The sequence below is a fragment of the Podarcis melisellensis genome (assembly GCF_964234715.1).
Source record: "Podarcis melisellensis genome assembly, chromosome: 5".
Classification (NCBI taxonomy): Eukaryota; Metazoa; Chordata; class Lepidosauria; order Squamata; family Lacertidae; genus Podarcis; species Podarcis melisellensis.
The window spans coordinates 89,934,139-89,951,137 of record NC_138537.1 but is presented as its reverse complement, the minus strand read 5'-3'; the positions used below and the strand labels follow the sequence as shown (position 1 = coordinate 89,951,137).

General features: G+C 47.0%; 1 protein-coding gene across 1 annotated transcript in view; it reads right to left on the bottom strand.

Annotated features, from left to right (window-relative positions):
- ARHGAP22 (Rho GTPase activating protein 22) overlaps positions 1 to 12,126 on the bottom strand; it is a 38,107-nt gene extending 25,981 nt beyond the window's left edge. The window contains exons 1-3 of the mRNA XM_081911749.1: positions 11,829 to 12,126; positions 7,077 to 7,276; positions 6,248 to 6,335 (exon numbers count right to left, since the gene is read on the bottom strand). Of these exons, the coding sequence (XP_081767875.1) occupies positions 6,248 to 6,335; positions 7,077 to 7,276; positions 11,829 to 11,862 (322 nt within the window). The 5' untranslated portion in view covers positions 11,863 to 12,126. The remainder of the gene's footprint in view (positions 1 to 6,247; positions 6,336 to 7,076; positions 7,277 to 11,828) is intronic.
- Positions 12,127 to 16,999: the final 4,873 nt, after the last annotated feature.

The window sequence follows — 16,999 nt, the reverse complement described above, 5'->3', positions numbered from 1 at the left end:
AACCTCTTACTGACTGGGCTCATTCCCATATGCCCTACTCCATAAAGATTCTCTGCCTATCCTTTTCTTCTTACTTACCGCCCTGTAAGGCCAGCAGCAACAACTGAGAGCGGTTGGCAGAAAAGCTGAGATCAATCTATCCTATTTTGGAACAGCCCCCTCTGCTTCTAGCGGGGAAACTTGTCTCAAGAGTAGGCTGGTCCATGGAAGGTGAAGTCCAGGAGGAGAGCAATGAGTGCTCCGCCGGGTATTTAACCATCCCTCCATTGCACTCCATCTTGCTTGGCATGGGTGCATCTGGGCATGTGCAAAAAGACTTCAATTCACCAGTGACTGAGTCAATCTCTGGCTTCATCTCATCAGAAATCTGGGATTAGCACTAAGCCTCAGAACTTCCAGACATGGGGCTAAGTCTATCCCTTGTCTTGACATGGTATCAAGGGAAACTGCAAAGATGTTTGAGGTAGCTCAGTCAGTAGAGCACGGGACTCTGAATCTATGGGTCGTCTGGTTCGAGCCCCTGCAATGCAGAGGACTGGACTAGATAACCCTTGGCATCCCTTCCAGCTCTACGATTCTATGACACCAAAGCCACTTCCACCTTATGAGGGAGGTGGGGTTGCAGGCTGCACGGCCCCACCATGCGCGCAGTGGGTGAAGGCCAGCCCTCGCACGATTGGGGGGATTCCCAGCTGCGCCACCCCCTGGCAGGCCAATCGGCCGGTTCAGGGGGCGTGGCTTGCCCTACAAAGGCAGGACATGGCCGGGGAATCCCCCCCTTTGCTGCTCATCAGCTGTTCCTGTTTTTCCCCACCCTCCCGCCCTATAAGGTTTCCATTCTTTGACCTTGCTATGGACTTTGATTGGTGGCCGTCAAGGGGCCTGGTAGGAATTTTTCCACTTGGCAAATTGGCACCAGCCACTTGGTTTTCACCTACTTCGTAGCAAACTGTCACAACTTTCTTGGTAATGGCGGTTAGACATGGGTATTGTTCTGTAGATGGAAGAGGGGAGGTAGCGCCATCACCTGCCCTGCATATCGAAGGGTGGTCTGTTAATGGATTCAAGGGGACGTGGCCCTGTCCGAAGCCTGGTGAGGTGAGGGCCTAAGGCACGCCCCCTATTGGTGACCCCCGGGGGGGAGTCCTAGTTGATATGTAACAGCAGGACTCCCCCTACTGGTGGTTAACGCTTCCTGGACTTCAAGCAGACGGGCTGAAGTCGGATATAGTCGCTTAGGACCAATGCCTAAGCCAATACCACTCATCACCTGTACCCAATAAAGTCGTGGCCTTTTTTAGCCCATTAACCGTAATAATTGTGTCATGTGTCATTATTTCCACGGGGGGGGGGGGGGGAGAAACTAACCATGCAACTGCCTTCCCCTCTCCCACCCCCAAGCCCTCCTTATCACATGTAAATGACAGCAGGGGCAAATGGGGGGAGAGTTGAGGTGCTTTTGGGGGAGAACATAATGCTGTCAAAGGAGGGACACGGGTGGCGCTGTGGGTTAAACCACAGAGCCTAGGACTTGCCAATCAGGAAGTCGGTGGTTCAAATCCCTGTGACGGAGTGAGCTCTCGTTTCTCAGTCCCTGCTCCTGCCAACCTAGCAGTTCAAAAGCACGTCAAAGTGCAAGTAGATAAATAGGTACCACTCCAGCGGGAAGGTAAACGGCGTTTCCGTGCGCTGCTCTGGTTCTCCAGAAGTGGCTTAGTCATGCTGGCCACATGACCCAGAAGCTGTACGCCGGCTCCCTCGGCCAATAAAGCGAGATGAGCGCCGCAACCCCAGAGTCGGTCACGACTGGACCTAATGGTCAGGGGTCCCTTTACATTTACCTTTATAATGCTGTCAAAAGGTTTCTGGCAATAGGTTGGTTTTTTTAAAAAAAATAAATCACCAGAGAAGGAAAATCTGGATTAAAGGGTGTTTGTGTGGAATGAGCTAGCATTTTGATGCCAGCGATGAGGTTGTGCGGGCACTGCAAAAAACCTTGCATGTATGCTGAGCACTGATGCTATAAAAAAACCCACATGCACCCATTCAGAAGCACTCTATATTATTACGGTACTTGGGCTGCAGCGAACATTGGTGGTTGTAACCTAATTCAGGAAGCCGAGTCAAGCTTATTCGCCAGTGCAGTTAATTAAACCTAGGTGCAAATGTTAGCTAGTAATTGAAGCATTTAATGGCAGCTGCACGGTAATCATTTGGTTGCTGCCGCCATGAGTGGATCACTTTATCATGTGCACAAGTAAGTACCCCGGAACTTACACCCCCCAATTATCCCTGATGACGCCCCGGGGCTCGCGCTGTCAAGTAAGCCACAGCTCACTTGAGTCAATTAAACTCTCGGGAGCTCAAGGAGGAGAATAATGGAAGCAAATTACTGTGCGATGCAAATGTGATCACGGAGCCGGTTCAGTAATGGGAGCGGCATGAGAATGCTCTAACAGAGCTCAGCACATCTTTTAAAAAAACAGAAAACCTTGAAATTATTGTCTGGTTCTCTTGCACACCCTCCAAACAGGCCTGTGAGGAAAGGGACAAGGTGGTCCAACGGAAAAGTAGTAAGGGCTAATTGCTGGCGGTTATCATACTTATTAAGGTTAAACTCAGTTCAAAGCTTGCTTCCAAGTAAATCCATTTGCCCCAGTGAGATTTGGCAGCTGGAAACTGTGAGGGACGCAGGTGGCGCTGTAGGTTAAACTACAGAGCCTAGGACATGCCGATCTAAAGGTTGGTGGTTCGAATCCCTGCGACGGGGTGAGCTCCCGTTGCTCGGTCTCTGCTCCTGCCAACCTAGCAGTTCGAAAGCACATCAAAGTGCAAGTAGATAAATAGGTACCGCTCCGGCAGGAAGGTAAACAGCGTTTCTGTGCGCTGCTCTGGTTCGCCAGAAGCGGCTTAGTCATGCTGGCCACATGACCCGGAAGCTGTATGGCGGCTCCCTCGGCCATTAAAGTGCGATGAGCACCGCAACCCCAGAGTCGGTCACAACTGGACCTAATGGTCAGGGGTCCCTTTACCTTTACCTGTGAGGAGGGCCACAGCTGCAAAATGCTAGGCGTTTGCTGCTCAAAATACCTCGCTATATTCCTGAAAAAGAAACACTAAAACAACAACCACAACCACCCCTACCTACCAGGGTGACAAAAAATTACATTTGGGGGAACCCAGGTGTAGAGGCAAGCCTCTAAGCACAAGTTACTTTTTGTAATGAGAATAGAAAGCCATGCAGTTCTGTGGTCAGCTGTGAGATAACTACAGTGGTACCTTAGTTCTCAAATGCCTTAAATAACTTGGAACCCAAACACTGCAAACCCAGAATAAGTGTTCCGATTGCGAACTTTTTTTGGAAGCAGAATCTGCTCTGTTTTGAGAATTATGCTTCCGTTTTGAGTGCTACGCTGAGGTCTGTCTGTTTTTGCTATCTATTTTGCGTTTTTGTTTTTGCAGCTCTTTTTGCTTAGTTTTTGTGACTGTGTGGAACCCAGTTCAGCTGCTGATTGATTGATTGATTGTGTGACTGCAGTACATTGTTTATCGCTTTCATTTTATGGATCAATGGTCTCGTTAGATAGTAAAATCCATGTTAAAGTGCCGTTTTAGGAGTTGTTTTTAAAAGTCTGGAACGGATTACTTTCTATGGGAAAGCGCCCTTTGGTTCTGGAATGCTTTGGTTTTGGAACGGACTTCCGGAATGGATTAAGTTTGAGAACCAAGGTACCACTGTATAGGAGCATGTAACATTTTCAAACATAATAATAATAATAATAATAATAATAATAATAATAATAATAATAATAATTTATTATTTATACCCCACCCATCTGGCTGAGTTTCCCCAGCCACTCTGGGTGGCTCCCAATCAAATGTTAAAAACAGTACAGTGTTAAATATTAAAAGCTTCCCTGAACAGGGCTGCCTTCAGATGTCTTTTAAAGATAGGATAGCTGCTTATTTCCTTCACATCTGAAGGGAGGGTGTTCCACAGGGCGGGCGCCACTACCGAGAAGGCCCTCTGTCTGGTTCCTTGTAACCTCACTTCTCGCAATGAGGGAACCGCCAGAAGGACATTCCGGTATCAAAGTGCTGTCTTGGATTATAGCTATGTGCTCAGTTCCTCCATGTGGTGAACCACCAATGTTCAGGCAGTGGCTTTCTCAGTGAAGTAACTGCATGAACTGACTGGTTATTGGAGCCTTTGGGGCAGACAAGAGTACAAAGGGATTTTGAGTTCCAGCTGATCCTTGCTTGAGTCCCATGGTCTTCCTAAACTCTGGCTTATTCCTGCATGGTTTATTAACTTGCTTGTTGTCCCTGCTGTCACAATTTTGGCTTCCGGTCCTTGCTTTTACAGTGGTACCTCAGGTTACATACGCTTCAGGTTACAGACTCCGCTAACCCAGAAATAGTGCTTCAGGTTAAGAATTTTGCTTCAGGATGAGAACAGAAATCGTGCTCCGGCGGCGTGGTGGCAGCAGGAGGAACGATTAGCTAAAGCGGTGCTTCAGGTTAAGAACAGTTTCAGGTTAAGAACAGACCTCCGGAACGAATTAAGTACTTAACCCGAGGTACCACTGTATATACTTTGTTAAGTTGTGGGTGAACATATCAGACAACACAGTGATTCTTCAAAATGCTCTTGCTTATTCACAGGCCAGAACAGGACTGAACTGAAGGGTTCAGTCAGCCTGCTTATATAGAGCTCCAGTACAACGTAACTGTAACAATTTTCTAAAACTATCCAATCACTGAATGTCACTTTCGATCCCTTATTTGCATAACTATCTACAGTATCCCCTGCTGGCCCAGAGTGAGAACTTCAGTACATAACATACTTAGCTTAAGCATAGCCATACTGACTCTCGCATGAACCTGTATGGATGTGCATGTGTGGCTAGATCTACGAAGCTATTAAAAAACACTCTTCAAAAAAAGTGTTCTAAATTGAAAATATCATTGAGTTGTGAGTTCAGCCATCTGGTGCTGTATAACGCTGCATTTTGACTAAGGTAGCTGAGTCCTCGGACTCTTCTTGCAGAGAGCACGCTGGTGTTTGAAATCAAAACAAGCGCAACAGTTGTTGTTCGGAACCTGCTGACAGGTAAAGAGTAGCTACAAAACAGCAAGTTCCTCCAGGGTGTAGGCCTAAGATAATCACGGCAAGAGGAATCAAAGCAAAAACAGGAACAATGTTTAAGACAGCCACTGTCAATTTGGCTTAGACTGATGGAAGGTGTAGTCTAAAACATCTCATAGGTAAAGGTAAAGGTAAAGGACCCCTGGACGGTTAAGTCCAGTCAAAGGTGACTATGGGGTTGTGGTGCTCATCTCACTTTCAGACTGAGGGAGCAGGCGTTTGTTCACAGACAGCTTTCTGGGTCCTGTGGCCAGCATGACTAAACCGCTTCTGGTGCAACGGGACACTGTGACAGAAACCAGAGTGCACGGAAACACCGTTTACCTTCCCGCCACAATGGTACCTATTTATCTACTTGCACTGGCATGCTTTTGAACTGCTAGGTTGGCAGGGGCTGGGACAGACCAACGGGAGCTCACTCCGTCATGGGGATTCGAACCGCTGACCTTCTGATCAGCAAGCCCAAGAGGCTCAGTGGTTTAGACCACAGCGTCACCTGCATCCCTCTAAAGCATCTCATACCATCTTAACATTTCTCAAATGAGAAGAGGGACATTTCTTCCTCCCTCCCTCACAACTGACCTTCCTTAAAGGTAAAGGGACCCCTGACCATTATGTCCAGTCGTGACTGACTCTGGGGTTGCGGCGCTCATCTCGCTTTACTGGCTGAGGGAGGCGGTGCATAGCTTCCGGGTCATGTGGCCAGCATGACTAAGCCGCTTCTGGCGAACCAGAGCAGCGCATTGCACGGAAACACTGTTTACTTTCCCGCTGGAGCGGTACCTCTTTATCTACTTGCACTTTGACGTGCTTTAGAACTGCTAGGTTGGCAGGAGCAGGGACCGAGCAACGGGAGCTCACCCTGTTGCGGGGATTCGAACCACCGACCTTCTCAACGGCAAGCCCTAGGCTCTGTGGTTTAACCTACGTCCTTGACTTTCCTTAGCCCCCCTTTTTTGTCCTCTCGACCCCTGCAGAGCATTTCCTATCAGAATTAAAAATTAAAATGCCCCACCATGGAGTTACACCACTTCCCTGCTCCACTCATCAAATTGCAACCATACGATCAAGACAAAGGAGACCGAAAGGCAAGCCTACCTGCAGAAATTTCAAAGAGGTACTTCCCTGGCTCCTCAGGATTGGGGGCCACTTCATTCACCTGATTGCCTTGCAAAGGGATGAACCCCTGAAATTGGCAGAAAAAAGAGGGAAAAGTCAGATAACAGAAGGGAAGTAGACATTTGAAATGTAAATGTGGAAGGTAAACAACGAGCATAGGCAAACTCCGGCCCTCCAGATGTTTTGAGACTACAGTTCCCATCATCCCTGACCACTGGTCCTGTTAGCTAGGGGTGATGGGAATTGTAGTTCCAAAACATCTGGAGGGCCAGAGTTTGCCTATGCCTGGTAAACAGCATACAGAAAGAGGGTCGTTCAGCTCCCCATATATCCAAAAGCTGCACCCCTCCAAGTGTCCCTATTTTCCAGGGACTGGTCCCATATTTACAGAAGCCATCCTGGTTTCTGATTTGATCCTGGAATGTCCCGCTTTTCCAGTGGCGTAGCATGGGGGGTGCAGGGGGGCCCCGGCCGCACCAGGCGCAACATCTGGGGGTTAGGGTTAGGGGGCGCAAATCCACGGGTTAGAGGGTGCAAATTACTTGCCTTGCCCCGGGTGCTGACAACCCACGCTACGCCACTGCGGTTTCCCTTAGGATGTCCCTATTTCCATCAGAGAAATGTTGCAGGGCATGGAGTTATGCAACCCCCGACAGAACAGACACAGCCAGATGTGCAAGAGAATATCCTTTATGTAGACAGTTAAAGCAGCACACTGACACACAACCAACCACAGACAGGAGACCCACCAAGGGCCTCCACAGATTGCTGGCTACCTTTTCTCACTTCCAGCCCAGAGGCACCTTACCTGTGGCTTGACCTCATCCTCGTTCTTATAGTACAGGAGCTGGTCGCCACGAAGGACGAACCAGCGCTGCTGCCAGTTCTTCATGATGCTTCTCTGCTTCTTCAGCCAGCCACGTTTCAGTGCTGGCTCTTGTCGGCAGGGGGAGGAAGGCCGGCAGGGCAGCCCAGGGGGGTCCCCCATCACCAGGCTCTTGGAGCGGTCTAAGTAAAAGAGAGGGGGGGGCGGGCGGGAGAAATCCACTTTTTTATTTTTTAAAAAAATCATTCACAAAGGAAGACAAAGGCAGAATATTTATCTGTATCTACAAGAGTGCACTCCAAACACTTTAACGCCAGCAATTTCTAAATCAATCAATCAATCAATCAAATGATGGGGCACCCACCTTATCTGACAGGCAGGGTCCCCCCACACCTACCCCAAGCCTCCTGGATTCCTCATGGCTATATAACCCCTCCTTTTTTTGACAGACATTTTTTTTAAAAAAATGGATTAATTTTCTTTTCTATGATTATGATTAAATTTTGACAAAGTAATAATCATAAATAAATAAGAATACAGTGGACGCTCGGGTTGCAAACGTGATCCGTGTGGGATGCACGTCCGCAACCTGCAGCATCCGCAACCTGCAGCGGTGCGTCTGCGCATGCGCAAAGATGATTTAGCACTTCTGCGCATGCGCGACTGCCAAAACCCAGAAGTAACCCGTTCTGGTACTTCTGGGTTTCAACGGTCCGTAACCCGAAAAAACGCAACCTGAAGCGTCTGTAACCCGAGGTATGAGTGTAAAAATGTGCACCCCACCACCGAGACCATTCCATTGCAACTGTCCAATCTCCCAACATTTCAACACCTCTTGCAATGGTTTGACCCCTTTCCGTTTTAACAGTACAAATGCTACAAACAACTTCTATATCTTCTCAAAATTATTTCTCCTGTGTGTTCCCTTAATGGCACATATTGATTTATCATTAATAGCTATACCCCACACCTCTTTATACCATTCTTCCATTTTATATTGTGCTTGCCCCTTCCACTTCCTAGCTATCATAATTTGTGCAGCTGTCAATAAATTTGTGAGCAAGTCCTTCATAGCCTGCGAACCTTCCACCCAATCGTAAATTGGTAATAGTGCTACCTCTGGACTTTTGGTCAGCTTGAACCCAGCGATTTCTGTTAACACCCTTCACCAGAAAAAAAATGTACATATTTACACCCCCACCACATGTGAACATAATTCCTAATGGTTTGCATAGTGACTTCTGAGAGGCTTCTGGGAAAGCCGCTGGTGTGGAGGGAAACCATATTGCAGGGATAAAGGTAAAGGTAAAGGGACCCCTGACCATTAGGTCCAGTCGTGACTGACTCTGGGGTTGTGGCACTCATCTTGCTTTACTGGCCGAGGGAGCCGGCGTACAGCTTCCGGGTCATGTTGTCAGCATGACTAAGCCCCTTCTGGCAAACCAGAGCAGCGCACGGCAACGCCGTTTACCTTCCCGCTGGAGCGGTACCTATTTATCTACTTGCACTTTGATGTGCTTTCGAACTGCTAGGTTGGCAGGAGCAGGGACAAAGCAATGGGAGCTCACCCCATCACAGGGATTCAAACCGCCAAACTTCTGATCGGCAAGTCCTAGGCTATGTGGTTTAACCCACAGTGCCACCTACGTCCCCATTGCAGGGATACCTTGGGGCAAGAGCATGGCGTAGCATGGGGGGTGCAGGGGGGGCCGGCCGCACTGGGCGCAACATCTGGGGGGGCGTGCTCACACTCGCAGCTCTCTGCCCCTACCTGGCTCACTCACTCTCTCTCACGGGTTAGGAGGCACAAATTACTTGCCTTGCCCCGGGTGCTGACAACCCACGCTACGCCACTGGGCAAGAGGGTCCCAGACAGGCCCAGCCCATAAGGTGAGGTGAGGCAGCTGCCCTGGGCATCAGAAACCCCCAAGGCAGTGCTCCCAAAGGCACCCCACCTTCCCTGCCACTGGTGGTGGTCTGGTTGGCAGCACGCCCAGGTAGGGGAGAGATTTGCCCCTTGTCCCAGCACAGTAACTGAAGCATTTGAAGGCAACCAGAAATCATGGAAGCGCTCGTGCTTCCACAACCCCAGGCTGTTTTTGACAGCCCTGCCTGACCCCGTGGGCCTTTTCCTGGCCACAAAAGGATGTTGTTTGAAGTTGGGGGTTGTTGAAGCCTTGAGGGCCCCGTGATTTCAGCCTGCAAATGCTTCCTGTGGCCAGACCATTCAGGACCAAGGCCGTTCTCATTCAGGGAAGGAATGTTCAACAGCAGCCGTCTTACGGAAACATAAATAATTCTTACCACATGCATTGGGGAAGCTGGATGTTATTGTATCAGCTTTCCCCACAAAGTTCACGCGCAAGGCATTAAAGTTCTCTGGCTAGCAGGGGCTGTTAAGTGTGGTGTTACGAGGGTGTAAGAAGCAGAAAAGAGACACAAGAACAGACAGTTTTTCTTCCTAGGCTTTTGTGCAGAGTAGAGGGAAATGCTTTTGAATTCTGGTGCTGGAGGAGACTCTTGAGAGTCCCATGGACTGCAAGAAGATCAAATGCATCCATTCTGAAGGAAATCAGCCCTGAGTGCTCACTGGAAGGACAGATCCTGAAGCTGAGGCTCCAATACTTTGGCCACCTCATGAGAAGAGAAGGCTCCCTGGAAAAGACCCTGATGTTGGGAAAGATGGAGGGCACAAGGAGAAGGGGACGACAGAGGACGAGATGGTTGGATAGTGTCTTCGAAGCTACAAACATGAGTTTGACCAAACTGTGGGAGGCAGCGGAAGACAGAAGTGCCTGGCGTGCTCTGGTCCAGGGGGTCACGAAGAGTCGGACACGACTAAACAACAACAACAACAGAGGGAAATGGAACAGATGGCACTCATAGCTTCCAAGTCTCCTGCTGCAGCTTTTGGTTTTTTTTAAAAAGGAAGTCAGGGGTTGAATATGCATGACTTCATGCCGCATCTAGTTCAGGCCTGACTGAGATATTAAAGGTGTACACACACTGCAATATTTGGGGCTAGCGATGACGCACTCATAAAAGTCCCAGAGAATAAGTAGTCCAGCCAACCTGGCGGGTCGTTCTTCTGAGAAGAACTCAGTATTGGGCCAGTTGGCCTTGACTCGCAGGGCTCAGCAAACGTTTTCAGCAGGGGGTCGGTCTACTGTCCCTCAGACATTGTGGTGGGCCAGACTATAATGGGGGGGGGGGGGAGAGAGAATGAAAAAAATCCTATGCCCCACAAATATCTCAGAGATGCATTTTAAATAAAAGGGCACATTCTACTCATGTAAAAACACGCTGATTCCCGGACCGACCACGGGCCGGATTGAGAAGGCGATTGGGTCGCATCCGGCCCCCGGGCTTTAGTTTGCCTACCCATGGCCTTGAGTGTTTTAAATACGGAAAATGACACAGTGACAATGCCATAGAACACCCTAGGAAAAGCACCCACATCTGTCAAGCTATGATAGTATCAGCAGCACGTTTCTAAATGAAAAGTGAACTGAAGACTATAAGTTAATAGAATGAATAAATAGCCCAAGCCAAGATATGAAGGCATGTGGGGAGGTTACCCTGCATTTCTTTCTGCACAGATTGACTTTCCATTGCTCAAGCTACGGAAAACTGCCTGTGCTACCTTTTTTTGACAGGTGAAAAGAGGCTCAGCGGGGATTAATGCCGGCCTGAAAATGGCACAAATAACTCAGGCACAAACTGCAGAATCAATGCCGAGTGCAGAACTGCATCAGCAACAGTCCAAGGCTGCAGAATGTATCCCCCTGGCAATATCTTTTGCTAATGGAGCTTCTAAATCTGCCTGTTTCATCAAGATGTGGAGAGCTAAGAGCTCTGTGGTAACAAGCCGACCGAATTCCTGTACTCATGTAGCTGGCAAATCTCGGTTTCTCTTCTTTCAAGGGCTTCTTCCAGAGCAGGCTGGCTTTATTTGCTGTGTTTTGTTTAAATAGATCACAATGAATGTTTCATAAGGGATATAGCAGGGGTGGGTGTCCAAATGTTGACGAACTACAATTCCCATCATCCCTGGCCATTGCCCATGCTGGGATATTGAGATGCGAGGTTCCACGCCATGGTCCTGAGCTAAGTTTCCCCTCCCCTCACAGCTCTTTGAGAAAAATCAAAAGACATCGGGAGCCCAGACCACTATGTGCAGATCTGTGGCGCTTGTTCACCACCAATTTTTCAGAATGCCCCTTACAAGGGACACAATCCATTCATTTCTACAAACATTTTTGCAGCATGATCCACCCATATTTCAAATGGCATTAAGTTGAAAAGAGAACACAGTACATATTACTAGGGAACTTTACAGGCACAACTGAGCAGATAAAAGTTACAAGGCAGCAAGGCAAACCCCACTTGCTCCCAGTTCCGGAATACAAGCCTTGCACTTGAAAATGGACAAGATCCTTTTCTGCTGTGCAACACACACACACTAACACTGAGTTTCCTTCTCTAAAGCATCAGCAAAACAAGATACATCTCTACCTCGGATGAATACATCCCTACCTGCCTCTCAAAACTCAAGAAACAATTTTGGAGCAGCGAGAGAATTATGCCGTGGTCGCCCTGATAGCGTTCAATATCACAATTTGTATTGGCGATATGAGGAGCCAGAAAAGTTTCCTGTTTTGATCTCATGACACTTGAAAGCTAGGTTGTTATGGTCTACCTTTGGAGATAATGTTATATCCGAGCCCTACTCACCTCTCCTGGCTTGCTTTATCTTGGGACTCAACATAGCCCTCCCGATTGCAAGTACAATTTACTCCTCGTCTTCATCATCCTACTCTCGTCTTCCCCATCTTACTGGTAGTCAGATGAATCCCCTCATCGCAGCATCTCTTGTCCTGTTTGTCTGCCGCAAGCTCCTGCCTGCAACCAGCCTCTTCTCTGCTCCCTTGCATTTAGCTAAATAAACCATCGTGCATTATTTATCCACCAGGCCAGAATTAATTCCCATCCAGAACCAGCCATTAAGTGCCTTGGTAATTAGTGCCAATAAATCACGCGGAGCACAGATACAAAAGGCCTGGCCTCCTCTGGCTCTGTCCTTCGTCTAATTGGCTGGGCAAGGACTTGAATGCTCCGGTCCCACCCCCACCTTCTTCCTTCCTTCTACCAAACACACAATCTATAATTTGGCAAGCATCAGAAACAAATTTCCCCAAGCCTGGAAAAAGAATGCGCGGCAAGGCAGTGTAGACCTAGGTAAGCTGTGCATGGAGGCAGAAATAAGCAGTTATTATAATAATGATCATATTCTGTGCATATGGCGTGGGACTGTATGTTGAAGTAAGGGTAGCAAAATCACGGCTAAGAAGCTCAAATCATATATATGGGACAGATATCCTCAGATATGCAGATGACACAACCTTGATGGCAGAAAGTGAGGAGGAATTAAAGAACCTTTTAATGAGGGTGAAAGAGGAGAGCGCAAAATATGGTCAGAAGCTCAACATCAAAAAAATGAAGATCATGTCCACTGGTCCCATCACCTCCTGGCAAATAGTAAACCAGCACTGTTACCAGGCTTTCTGCCCCACACTCTGGCGTGTGGCTTGCTTGCTTGCTTGCCTGCTGATATGTTGTCATACTGGAGTTGATGTGGTCAAATTACCATCAGAAATAGGAACAGGATCTTCCCCTTCCTTGGTGTCCTGCCAGTTCATGACACGATACATTTCTGTATGTTATTTTCATCAGTATCTTCATTTTTTATGCACTTTCCCCATGTATATTCATTCTTTTTTCCCCCAAGTAAATTTTTATTATTTTCTTTACATATTCTTTTTCCTACAATCCATATTATTACCATACATTCTCTTTGACTCTGCTGAGTTTTGACTCCCCTCCCTATCTGCAATTGGTATATTTAACCCCCTTTTTTCTTCGCACACATTATTCTCACATTGATACTATTGTACATTGAAGGTGTTATGCTAATCCTGCTAGAGTCTTAACATTTTTACAGTCCTCCTTTAAATATTCAATAAATTTGCTCCAGTTATTTTTGTATCTCTGGTCTTCCTGGTCCCGGATCCTCCCTGATGTTTTGGCAAGTTCTGCAAATTCTGTCATCTTCACCTGCCACTCCTGGATGGTTGGTATATAATAATAATAATAATAATAATAATAATAATAATAATAATAATAATAATAATTTATTATTTGTACCCCGCCCATCTGGCTGGGTTTCCCCAGCCACTCTGGGCGGCTTCTATAGAAACCAGAAAACACTAAAATATCATACATTAAAAACTTCCCTGAACAGGGCTGCCTTAAGATGTCTTCTGAATGTCAGGTAGTTGTTTATCGTTTTGACATCTGATGGGAGGGCGTTCCACACGGCGGGCGCCACTACCGAGAAGGCCCTCTGCCTGGTTCCCTGTAACCTCACTTCTCGCAATGAGGGAACCTCCAGAAGGCCCTCGGTGCTGGACCTCAGCGTCCGGGCAGAACGATGGGGGTGGAGACGCTCCTTCAGGTATACTGGGCTGAGGCCGTATATCTTGTGCTTTCCATCTTTGAGCCAGGAGGGTTCTTGCAGTGGCCGTCACAATGTATATTCATTCTTATAGACATCATCAGGTTTGAGCACTGCATTGCGAAACTTGCATAAGTGCACGTTTTGAAGAATAGCTGTGTTTTGGTTTGCTCGTTGTTTTGGAAAGCAGAATTTAAGAGATACGGCTTTAAATGCACACAGGACCTGATGTCTCCTTTGCCAAGCATCTTTTGAGCTAATAATAATAATAATAATAATAATAATAATAATAATAATAATATATAATTTATACCCCGCCCATCTGGCTGGGTTTCCCCAGCCACTCTGGGCGGCTTCCAACAAAACACTAAAACACAATAACCTATTAAACATTAAAAGCTTCCCTAAACAGGGCTGCCTTCTAAAAGATGTCTTCTAAAAGTTTGGTAGTTGTTTTTCTCTTTGACATCTGGTGGGAGGGCGTTCCACAGGGCGGGTCCTATAGCATTGTCCTTAAGAGCCAATTGGTCTCCAGCAATGAGCAGATCACTATGTTTGGATCCACACAGTGGCGTAGCGTGGGTTGTCAGCACCCGGGGCAAGGCAAGTAATTTGTGCCCCCTAACCCATGGATTTGCGCCCCCTAAACCTAACCCCCAGATGTTGCGCCTGGTGCGGCCGGCCCCCCTGCACCCCCCACGCTACGCCACTGGATCCACATCAACGACAAGCTTTACTGACAGATTCCGAGATCAAACTACTTGCCCTACATGACAAAGGGGTTTCCTACTCAAAGTCATCCTAAGTTGGACGGGATACAATGCAAGAAGGGGGGGGCATTCAACCTGCTTTGAGGGTTTTGAAGGAGGACTAGGCCAAAAGCCGAGTAAAAGTGCAATAAAGAAAGTGACTCTCATTTGTTCTTAGGATTATCAGGTCCCCTTGGCCTTTTTCTGCATGGACACCTGAGTTTGAGGGACTTCGCTTTCTCCTGAATTTTCAGAAAAAGCTTATTTGTAATGAATCCATGTGGCCACATGATGTCATGATTGCCTCAGAAAAGATGAATGAATGCTCTTTAAAGCTGGAGACAGATTCCTCTTTCTTTTTTGAGTTACAAAAATTATTCATAACCTTCCACTCCTTTCTAAACACAGTGCTGGATTTAGGGCGGTGTAGGCGGTTCTCCCACACAGGTGCTAATAATAACCTAATAAAATAATAATAATAAAAATAAAATTTACTTATACACTGCCCATCTGGCTGGGTTTCCCCAGCCACTCTGGGTGGCTTCCAACAAGAGATTAATTTTTTTTGGACCAAGTCCCCCAACCAGTTCAGCAAAGTTGCTCAGATTTCATGCTCCTTGTTCTGGTGATTACTCAATAATAATACAGTGGTACCTCGCAAGACGAAATTAATTCATTCTGCAAGTTTTTCCGTCTTGCGAATTTTTCGTCTTGCGAAGCACGGATTCCCATAGGAATGCATTGAAAATCAAACTTGCAAGACGTTTTCGTCTTGCGAAGCAAGCCCATAGGGAAATTCGTCTTGTGAAGCAACTCAAAAAACGAAAAACTCTTTCGTCTTGCGAGTTTTTCGTCTTACGAGGCATTCGTCTTGCGAGGTACCACTGTAATAACTCCTGGGCGACTTCCGACAGAATATTAAAAACACAATAAAACATCAGTCATTAAAAACATCCCTAAACAGGGCTGCCTTCAGATGTCTTCTAAACGTCAGGTAGTTGTTTATTTCTTTGACATCTGATGAGAGGGTGTTCCACAGGGCGGGCGCCACTACCAAGAAGGCCCTCTGCCTGGTTCCCTGTAACCTCACTTCTCACAGGGAGGGAACCACCAGAAGGCCCTCAGTGCTGGACCTCAGTGTCCAGGCTGAACAATGGGGGCCATTCAGGGCTTTATTTTATTTTTTTATAATAATATTTATTAAAAATTTTGTTTAAACAGTAAGAGAACATATGAAATAACATATAATTTTTCAATATCCACATTTCATTCACCTCCTTGGACTTCCTCGCAACTCTCGTTCCTGCATTCCAAAATCTCAAACTTTATCCAGCAATTTATTACCTTGTTTCAATTCTTATAATATAATTTTCCAATATTATATGCCCAATTTTAGATAATTTAGTTCCCGACTTTTAAAAACTTAATTTTAACATAGTATTTATCCAAAGTTTATCTTTTCTTTTGATTACATTTATCTTCATATTCCTTTTAACTAACTTATTGGTACCGTTTTGTTGCTAATCTTACATCTTTCTTAACATTCATACAATTTACAGTGTTTTCGTAAGTAGTCCTTAAATTTCTTCCAATCCTCCTCCACGACTTCTTCTCCCAGGTCTCGGATTCTGCCAGTCATTTCCGCCAATTCCATATAGTCCATCAGTTGCGTCTGCCATTCTTCCAGTGTGGGCAAATCTTGGGTTTTCCAGTTTTGGGGGCCATTCAGGGCTTTAAGGGTCAGCACCAACACTTTGAATTGTGCTCAGAAACGTACTAGGAGCCAGTGTAGGTCTTTCAAGACCGGAGTTATATGGTCCCGGCGGCCACTCCCAGTCACCAGCCTGGCTGCTGCATTCTGGATTAGTTGTAGTTTCTGGGTCACCTTCAAAGTCCCACGTAGAGCGCATTGCAGTAGTCCAAGCGGGAGATAACCAGAGCATGCACCGCTCTGGCGAGACAGTCTGCGGGCAGGTAGGGTCTCAGCCTGTGTACCAGATGGAGCTGATAAACAGCTGCCCTGGACACAGAATTGACCTGCGCCTCCATGGACAGCCGAGAGCCCAGAATGACTCCCAGGCTGCGCACCTGGTCCTTCAGGGGCACAGTTACCCAATTCAGGACCAGGGTGCCAAATCCTTGTGACTTAGAAGCACAATTGATCACATTTGATGTTTTCTTATCTCGGAGGGGTTTGGATTTGCTTTCATTGTCTCAGACTTCTGCTGGGAGAGTTATTTAACTCCTGATCTTGTAGGGCTCTGTCTCCCATCAGTCCCAGCAAATGTGGCCAACGGTCATTGCTGATGGGAGTTGGTGTCTAACAACATCTGAAGAACACACAAGGGCAGGTTGTGGGTTGCTCTAACCCTTTGACTCTTCATTGCTCCGGCAATTCATAGGTAAAATATTCACCAGATTGCAGAGGGGGAAATCCGTAGAAGTGTAAATAGCCTCCACACCAGTCTTTACCCCTGCGCATAATGCTTCAGTGAGTACACATGCTCCTACAGCCTCCCGCCTCCAGATGCAGGCAGATTTGCATGATTCCACTGTAACAGAACGGAGCCACCAATACTTTAGTTTCATTTGAAATACACACCCAAAAGTGGTCTCAGAGAGTTTGGGCTCCCCTACCCTGA